Genomic DNA, 10,115 nt, shown 5'->3' with positions numbered 1-10,115 from the left:
AGACAAGAGTGACAAACTATATAATATACACTCAAAGCAACTGCCAATATAATCTACTGCATAAATTCCTTACAGATCATGCAGACTGATGATAGAGTAGGTTAACTATGCACTGTACAGCCAAATTCTGATATAGGTATTTACCTTATTTAACCAACAGTTAGCCAATACCCAACCATTGTAAATCATCCACTAAAAATAATGCTTTAATGCTTGCAATTGTGCAGTTAATGATACGAAATTATACACAAGTCATGATCAAACCTGCTGACTATACAGTAGCTATAGTATAACAATTTATAACATTATTGGCTATAATATGCTCCAGGCTAACTGTTTGTTTGGAGTATGGCTGGTAGACATGACAAACCATCAACAAATCCACTAAGTACATGCCAGAGCTTGTGACACATATAACACAGGAAGTACATACAGTCAAAATGCACCATAAAACTTATATTATTATTATTACAGTATACGTATAATCTAAAGATGATAAAAATTATCAAGTACCATATGATTTGTATTATGTCATTGTGTTATTGTTGCTGCAATATGTTAAAATTTTTTCGGGAAACCATTAATTCTTCTATATTATATTTTCTCCTTGCATAGTTGATGGCTTCAACTTCTCTCTCTAGAACATGGCTTAAATGCCGGTAATAATAAACTCTTAGAGTAGTAACAGAGTGGTTGTAGTGTAGAGTCTTTAATATTATCATGGCTGGCTCATCATTTATAGGTGTAGAAGAATGCCACAGTGACAATCCCTTCAGTGTTTTGTTTTCAGTAAGAGCCTGTGCAATAGCTGTGGCTACGTCTTCGCTTATAAAATTGCCATCCATTGATAGCAGCTGTAGTGAAGTGTTGTGTTTTAAACACTTCGAAATTGCTATAACTCCAGTGGCTGACATGTCATTATACCCAAGGTACAGACTTTTCAGTGTGGTGGTTCTCATAATTCCTTCTGACAGAATTATAGCCCCTTCATCACCAAGTGCATTAGTGTCAATGCGTAGTTTTTCCAAGTATACCATCATATCAGATATTGCTGGTGCATCTTGTACTGTAATGCAACTGGTATTATTGTTCAGTGCTAACGTTTTGACTGTATTAGTATTAATTACAGCAGTGGAGATATTCCTAATAGCAGTAATTTTATTAAAAGCCAAATATACATTTTGAGGATGAATATGACAAATGATGTCACCAATCAGCGATGATGATGCTTCAGTGAGGTTATTGCCGCTAAGGTCAATTGTTGTTATTTCTAGTTTGCTAGGTGTATTTCCACAAAGGTAGTGGTGTAACAAACAGATGCCATGATCTCCAATAGCACAGCTTTTCAGGTTTAGTTCCTTCAAATTTCTTTGCGACATGGATATGAAGAATCCCAGGGACACTACCTGGTGTGGAACAAGCCTATGGTCTTGAAGGATAATCTCAGTACTATCAAATAATTCAGATAAACACTTACATAACTTGTCATCCTAAGCCTCTTGGAAACACTGGAACAAGTAAAGAACTTTTACTGGGTCATTCAAGATGTCCTGTGAGATAGGTAGAGATGCTTTTTGATTAGTAGTTGGTGTTCTTTGAAAAGAAGCAATTTGTGGTAAGTTTTGCACTGGAGAATGTATGTAATACTTTTTCTTATGTGTTGCCACATAACATTTTAAAGAGATACAATCTCCACTGGTTATACCAAAGTACATGATCCACATGTTAGAGAAGCGGACGCCCTTACTATCAGAATCAAGATCATGATCAGTTATGCCATCCTCAAACGAATCATCATAGTAATAATCATGAAATACAGTAACAAAAAGTGACTCATCTTAAAGTGCATATACCTCATGTTTTGGTAAAGTTTCAACATACTTGGCAGCAAAATATTCTTGTATTCCCAAGTGTAGGAAATTCAATGATTTACCTGGAAGTCCAATTACATCTGAACAATAATTTTCAACAGATTGTAATAGCCCATAACAAGTGGGATCATCCCTGCAAATGTCAGGTAAGTCATCCATTGTGAATACTATTTTGTCTTTGACAAGACCATCAAAAGCCACTTTCTCCATTTGTTTTAGTGTCTGTTGGACTGAAGGTGGTAAACCTTTTATGTAATCATCTTCACCGATCTTTCCTGTTCTCTTGAGATGGCGACAGACTGTGTGTAGGATGAAGCTTGTAAACATTTCAGTAGCAGTTTGTGGCAGGGAGCCTGCTAGACACAAGAACACTATGATTGTCATGCTCAAAGGTATGTAACACATTGCATTAATATTGGGAAACAGTTGAAAATGTCTCTTTAGAATTTGCAACTTAGAAGGACAATTCTTTAGTGATTCTTCAATGTACTGTTCTTTGCTAGATTGTTCAAATCTGAGAACTTCTATTCTTCTGTCAACATACTGATGTAGACAAGCAGAAGCAGATGGTCTTGATGTCACTACTACTCGTGCATTAGGTAGAATGTCTCCTTCAATGAGTTTCCTAAACAAAGATGTGCGGCGTAGTTCATTGGTGAGTTCATCAAATCCATCAATGATGAAGGTCACTCCAGTTCCATTCATGTTTTGTAAGTAGCTCAAAACAGGTTGTTCTTGATCAGCAGGTAATGTATATTTCACCAACTCTTCTGTGCTAGTGATCTTCTGTAAAATTGGGTCCCTTAATATCAATAGTAAAAGCAGTTTAGCTGATGTGAGCAGTTTATTGCTAGCCCACTGTAAACAGATCTCCTTAGCCAGTGTTGTCTTACCAATTCCAGGTTGACCCTCTATTAGGATACTCATAGGACATTGATCATCTGAAGTGATAGGAGTGAATATTTGATGGATATTTTCTAGTTTAATTGATGATGTTAATTCAGGTATTTTGTGTATGTCTCCCTTGGTGCGTATCCTAGCTGCCATTGTTGTGTTTTCTTTAACCTGCAGCTGCAAATTTTTCTGGTGTACTAGTGCTAGGTTAGTGAAGGATTTGGCATGAAATGGAGGCCATGGGTCTTGTTCTGTTGAAGATTTTGCTAATCCTTTACGTCGGTACCTTGCCTTAATATTGTCAGTAGCTTTTTCCACCTGCTTGCATCCTATAGAACATATGTAAATAGCATTACAACTGGAATGTGTATTTATGGATAAAGTCAAACTAAGTAGTGAAAATAAGATCATGTCTAATATGCATTTTGGCATTCTGTAAAACCTGTTCACAAAAAATCCAGTAAGCATAGCTATTCTCACACTGACAATCACTATAATAACACTGTGCATTTGACCAAGTTTTTTGTTGTTACAATTAAGTTGAGTGAACTTTATCAGAAAATTTCATCATAAATTCTCTGAATCTTAAGCTAATGGGAGGCTATACTGTCAGACTACATCTTAACAACATTCCTCAACTTAGCACTGGTACCTGCCTATGTGCAGGACTCTTGCTCTATTTATTTCAGTTAGCTTGAGCCAATTATGTTTTGAAAATAGCCTATTATATCGCTTTGAACAGTGCTCAAAAATCCAGCCTATTATGTTCAGAATTATGCTTTCAAAACAAGAGAGTTGGCTGGTATATCCAGCCTTTCCAAACTGCTGTAATAGAGAAAGTGACTGCTCTATTAGAGTATCTCAATCTTATTTCCGAAAAGTGTGAATAATCACCCAAGAAACAATAAAATAATAACATAGTGCCTTTTCTTGATATGAAATACAGTATTAAAGTGCAGTGTACTCATGTTTTGCTGTATTTGTGGCACATGCATCGCGCTTTACAGGGACGTAGGGAGGGGGGTTCAGGAACCCGCCTGTAAAATTTAGACTTCTGCAAGCAGGATCCTAACACACCATTTAGTGTGGCAGGACAAAATGAGTGAGCAATATAGTGTAATGGGACAGCACAACAATTGATAAAACTTACATTCATCTCTCAGGGAAGGATTTACAGAGGTAACATGAGCCCTCTTCAAAACTTGTTAAAAAGATCGATATACTCTAATAGAGCAGTCAGGTATATACTCTAATAGAGCAGTCGGGTATACTCTAATAGAACATGCATGTAAATATCCATGTCTATATGAAGCTTTTCAGACTTTCCAACATTAAATGCAAAACTTAGCATGACCTTATACTGCCATAGCTTTGGTGTGCAGTGTTTAAAGATATAGAGCTCCAGTAATTTATCACTTGTGCTATGCAAAATGAATTCATGCTATGCATATTTGTATAGTTATATTGTTTTGATTGTCATTTGTATCAGTGGATTCATGGCTCTCATACCACAGTGAGATATAACCATCACTTACAGATTACTATATGTGTCTCTATGTGTTATGCTGTCTGTTTCCACTAGGTGACTTTATCTAGTACTACCTTCATCCCATGGGTACTTAATGCATCATAATTAATGTACTTTTTGCATAAAATATAGCAATTTGCTGAGTTTTGATTTATTAAAATACTGAAAGTCTCTCAGCGGCTGGGGGCTGCGCCCCCAGACCCCTGCTTCTAGTAACTCAATGCTGGTCACTGTGCTGGAACCCCCCTTCAAAAAATCCTGGCTACACCCCTGCTTTAATTTTAAATCTTGAAAATCGTCTTATTATGCTGGCATAATTTGCTAACCTATTGTGCTCAAAATTATGCCAGCATATTTGGCGCAAGCCTAATTTTAGTATACTATAATAATAAAGCATGTCAAACTTGTCAAACTTTGTACTGAAGTGTATACTCATAATACTGAAACAATGACTGCAAGCTGCAGGGCTAATGACATAGCACAGTATCCCAGCACAGTATCCCAGCACAGTATCCCTGCACATTACCATGTCTTACTTAGGTAAAATAAAGTTTGTATGCATGAAAGACAATGTCTCAGTGGAAAGAGCTTTAGCCAATACTTACCATGCTTTTAGTACTTCAAAAGATATAAGTAACATATAGTAACAGAATACCTACACTCCTACAATGGATTATACTTAAGTAAGAGAAGATGCACTACATGCATGGTGCCTGCTGAATGTGAAAGATTTTATCACCTCAGTTAGTAAATGTAAGATATGTGCTGTGTAAGTGTCTATAACTTACAACTACAGCAAGTTATATAGGCTAACTATGGTAGCCTGTTTACTGCAATAATAGTCCATAAGCTATATATACACACAGTATAAATCTAGACACTAGTTTCTGCAGTATGTGTATATATTTCCAAATATAACTGCGTGCTATGACTTCTTGTTTTAATGGACACCGTCAGCTTGATGAAAAAGAGTGTACTTGATCTTGATGAAAAGGTGTGTGTGCTTGATCTTGATGAAAAACAGCTAGCAAGGGTGGAAATAGGCTTGTATATATATATATACCACACCTGTGGTTGAGATCAAAAGCGCCACGCTGTGGTATATAACTGATATACCACGGCAAACTGTGGTATATAACTGATATACCACGCTTTGTGGCTACGCTTACCATATATGGTGTAACTAACTTCACACATTCCGCGAAATCCTTATCTAAACGGTAAACAAGTCTCTAATAACAAGCGCCTAAATCAACCAACAATTATTCACCTCAGGAACTGGAACAAGTTTCGATGAACTCTTGTCTCCTTCGTGGATAACTCACTAATCGTGACTATGTGGGTGTGGCACCGTTAAAAGTGTAAAAAGTCTGATCCATCAAGAATTTCTATTGATTTCCATCTCCAGGAGGTGCTGTTTCACTATACCTTACTATCTATAATCGTTTTCATCTACTGGAATGTAGAATATAACAGTTATAACACGATCACTCGGGATATGACTAAATATATGCACTCTCACTCAAGCGCTGCGCGCTCTCGTGAATCGTACGTATATTTTAGTCATATCCCTCATAAGCGTGTTATAACTATAAAATAGCCACTGGCCTTGTGTTAACTTTGCTACAGTTTAGTCAACATAGAAGGAGTACTAAATTGTCTCTTTTCATTTTGAAGTCTAGTTGTTTCCAGTGCGTGCACTGGTAAAACACTGTGGAGATATTTTTTTTGCATGGTGGAAACCTCTACTACTGCAGGCAATGCTTAAATTTCATAATTTGTCTATGAGTTGAAATCTGTCTTGAAAGTACTGAGATGCAAGTTTGAATGGTTTTTCTAAATCCTAGTTACAATATATACGTAGCAATTTTATATTAAAATGCTTTCTTTGATTATCACTCTGGCCTCCAAGACATCATCTACATACATGATATTACACAAATGACTATATACACTCTTGCCTCCCTAAACAACTATGAGAATGGCAATAACTAATTAAATAACCTGATTCAGCACTCTTTAACTTAAAAATACAATTGTACACAATAGTGCACCCCATTAAAATCACATTGTTTATCTAACCTGTTTGATGGGCTTCTTGTGATTTCTCTGTTTCACTGCCACTTCTTTTCTCCATGGCAACACCTGCAAGATGCAGCATCATCTCAAGCTACCAATATACAACTATATATTTACTGACATGACTGACCAGCACAAGTGCAGACCTACAGTATTAGTGTTGGCCACTGTCACTACTAGTAATAATTGTACTATAATATGTATATATACTCAGCAATGACAACTATGTATAAATAATCACCGTGATGCAAAATTAATTTAGTTACCTGATTCAGCACTGACTGATCTTGGCATTCTTTCAGTTCCTTTCTTCTTGGTCTTAATAGTTTTCTTCTTCTTTCCTCTCTCAGTAGCTACTGGTTCATCACTTGAGTCATCAGTAGATGGTGGATGGTTAACTGGTGTAATCAGTAATGTACAAAGTCAGACAAACATGCAATATATGTGACCCAGTCTGGGAAAAATAGTTTTATCGCCTATTTAAAAGTATCAAGAAATACTGGCTGTAAGTATTCAGTGTGTCATAGCTCGCTAATGGTTGAAGCTATGTGTATCAAATTTTCACACGTTTACACCAATTCCTTACCTTCCAGAGCATCCACTGTGCAAGTAGCCAGCAGCTAAGTTTCCTACCATTTTAGATAGTTGTTAAACTGAGGTTGGCTGTATCAGATGATCTCCAAAAGGGGAGGGAGGCAGGGGCCTGGAAGAAGGGCAAGAGGCTGTTTAAAAATTGAAAAAGAAAGTGTAGGGATGAAATAGACAAGTTATGGGCCATTCAGGTCTCAAAACTAACTTAAATGAAAGGAAATTCATAGCACAGGTGTTTATTCAACACCATGGAGCTGTACAGCCACATACAGCCATCTTCAGGCTGACCAGAGCTCCAATAATGCCCCACTCCACACGTACGGATTGCCACTGGGCTTGAGAAAAGCAGCCAGCAGAATTAGACCACTCAGGTCTAGCTCAATTTTGATTGTGAAATTACATAGTTTATTCATGTAGCTTTGTGTTCTTGGTGAAAAATCGAATCTGCTGACATGGGAGATAGGACCAGTTTTGCCAGACCCAGTCACATATACTGTATATTGATAGGTTTCTATTTTGTATTATGCATTGTAAGAAGCAATGGCACACTACTAAAGAACAAAAGCTACCTCTGAAAATTTTCAGTTACAGCAAAAAAAAAAAAACACTTAAATCATGGAATCGAACCATGCATGACCTCAGGATTAGCACACTTTGATATAACTCTTTTCTGACCCAAGTTACATATATGGCTATTTCCACCATAATTTATATAAATGTAAGGTTAGCACAGGGTGTATAAAATAAAGCTAAATCCCACCCTAATTTTATAGGTATGAAAAGCACTATATAAAGACACACGATAGTGTGTCGTGCGGCCCAAGAAGCCGGCGCGCCACACCGTGGGTATATTGACAGGAAGAAAGAAAACGTCATTTTCACACCTATATGTATCTCGGTGATACCTTATCCAATTGGAACCAAATTTGCTGCAGAGTTGCCCACCAGCTAGGGGAGTCCACAGTCCAAATTTGAAGGACATCACTCAAGCCATTTCCGCGATACAAGCAGCCAAAATTTTGGGTTTTTTTCTTTGTTTTTTTCTTCTTATTCTTCTTCGTGTTTTCGCACACTTGCAAAAATTGCTATAAAATGCACACGCGTACTCCGATTGCCTTGAAATTTGGTACACAGAAAGGCAGTCCAAAGGCAAATTTTAGTATCAACTTTGGTGCAGATACGATGAACAGTTAAGGATTTATGACCAATTATTCGAGTAAAACAAGATCGATTTGTTGTCACGCCTACAGGGTAAACCGCTTCATGGAATGAATTGAAAATCGTTTTGTGGATAGATCAACCATGCATTGTAGGAGTACCTTTGGGTGGTTTGAAAGCAATCTAAATAAAGATCATGGAGATATGACACGAAACCGAAGGTGTGTAATAAATGAATAAAACAATTGTGCGATCGAGATTCGTGAATAAAAATACCAATAATTTTCATGCCTACCAGGCAAACCGCATAGAGCAGTGAGCTGAAAATGGGTATGTAGCTGGAATAGTCATCCTAGAAAGTCCTTGCAGTAGTACAGAACAATCGGATTACAAACCACTGAGTTATGATTCCAAAGCCAACTCCGTGTAGCAAATGCGAGATCGAAATACTCTAATAGAACAGTCACCCTAATAGAGCATTCAGCTAGTTCATAACTTAATCTATTACAGATTTCTATTACATTGCAAGTTATGCTGTGGGGAGTTCAGCAGCAACCAGTTAATATTGTAGACAGTTCAGCTACAAGCAAGTCACCCTGTAGAGAGTTCAGCTACAAATAATTATATTGCTGTATAATTATTACAAGTAAAGCACTAATAACAATAACAAGTCACAGCGAAGAGAGTTCAGCTATCAACAAGTCATGCAGCCTGTAGAGAGTTCAACTACAAACAATTCACTTTGTAGAGAATTCTGCTACAAACAAGTCTTCATGCAGAGAGTTTAACAATCAAAATCCACCCTGTAAAAAGTTCAGCTTTACTAATTATAACAAGTTACTCTTTAGAGAGATCAGCTAGAAACAAGAGTGAACTCAGCTAGAAAACGTCACCTTATAGAGAGTTCAGCTACAAACAAATCACACTGTAGAGAGATCAGCTAGAAGAAGCCACCTTGTACAGGGTTCAGCTGTGAACTGATCACCCTATAGAGAATTCAGCTAGAAACAAATCACGCTGTAGAGAGTTCAGCTACAAAGAAATCACCCTGTAGAGAGTTCAGCTAGACACAAGTCACCCAGTAGAGAGATCAGCAAGAAGAAATCCCTTTGTAGAGAGATCAGCTAGAAGAAATCACCTTGCACAGAGTTCAGCTACAGAGAAACCATTCTGTAGAGAGTTCAGCTACAAACAAATCACCCTGTAGAGAGTTCAGCTACAAACAAATCACCCTGCAGAGAGTTCAGCTAAAAAGAAACCATCATGTAAAGAGTTCAGCAGCAAACAAATCATCCTGTAGAGAGTTCAGCTACAAAAAGATCACCCTGTAGAGAGTTCAACTAGAAGAAGTTACCTTGTAGAGAGTTCAGCTACAAAGAAACCATCATGTAGAGAGATCAGCTGCAAACAAAATCACCCAGTAGAAAGTTCAGCTACGAATAGATCACCCTGTAGAGAGTTCAGCTAGAAACAAATCATCCTGTAGAGAGATTAGTTACAAACAAGTCAACCTGTAGAGAGATCAGCTAGAAGAAATTACCTTGTAGAGAGTTCAGCTACAAAGAAACCACCATGTTGAGAGTTCAGCTGCAAACAAATCACCTGTAGAGAGTTCAGCTATATAGAAACAAATCACCCTGTAGAGAGATCAGCTAGAAGAGGTCGCCTTGTAGAGAGTTCAGCTACAAAGAAACCATCATGTAAAGAGTTCAGCTGCAAACAAATCACCTGCATGCAGAGAGTTCAGCAACGAATAGATCACCCTGTAGAGAGTTCAGCTAGAAACAAATCATTCTGTAGAGAGATCAGCTACAAACAAGTCAACCTGTAGAGAGATCAGCTAGAAGAAGTTACCTGGTAGAGAGTTCAGCTACAAAGAAACCACTATGTTGAGAGTTCAGCTGCAAACAAATCACCTGTAGAGAGTTCAGCTACAAACAAATCACCCTGTACAGAGATCAGCTAGAAGAGGTCACTTTGTAGAGAGTTCAGCT

General features: G+C 37.5%; 2 protein-coding genes across 2 annotated transcripts in view; both read right to left on the bottom strand.

Annotated features, from left to right (window-relative positions):
* Positions 1–360: 360 nt before the first annotated feature.
* LOC136254168 (NACHT, LRR and PYD domains-containing protein 12-like) overlaps positions 361–10,115 on the bottom strand; it is a 28,527-nt gene continuing 18,772 nt past the window's right edge. The window contains exons 4-6 of the mRNA XM_066046845.1: positions 6,639–6,770; positions 6,376–6,438; positions 361–3,094 (exon numbers count right to left, since the gene is read on the bottom strand). Of these exons, the coding sequence (XP_065902917.1) occupies positions 1,839–3,094; positions 6,376–6,438; positions 6,639–6,770 (1,451 nt within the window). The 3' untranslated portion in view covers positions 361–1,838. The remainder of the gene's footprint in view (positions 3,095–6,375; positions 6,439–6,638; positions 6,771–10,115) is intronic.
* LOC136253881 (protein NLRC3-like) lies at positions 540–1,379 on the bottom strand. Its single transcript, XM_066046541.1, has one exon. The coding sequence runs from the start codon at positions 1,377–1,379 to the stop codon at positions 540–542; it is 840 nt and encodes a 279-aa protein (XP_065902613.1).

Source organism: Dysidea avara, chromosome 4, assembly GCF_963678975.1.
Source record: "Dysidea avara chromosome 4, odDysAvar1.4, whole genome shotgun sequence".
NCBI lineage: Eukaryota > Metazoa > Porifera > Demospongiae > Dictyoceratida > Dysideidae > Dysidea > Dysidea avara.
Note: the sequence above shows the minus strand (reverse complement) of the source record. Positions and strands in the feature narration are given on the sequence as shown.

Excerpts from the sequence above, each read along its gene's own strand:
- LOC136253881 (XM_066046541.1), bottom strand. The coding sequence starts at position 1,379 with ATGTCGCAAAGAAATTTGAAGGAACTAAACCTGAAAAGCTGTGCTATT.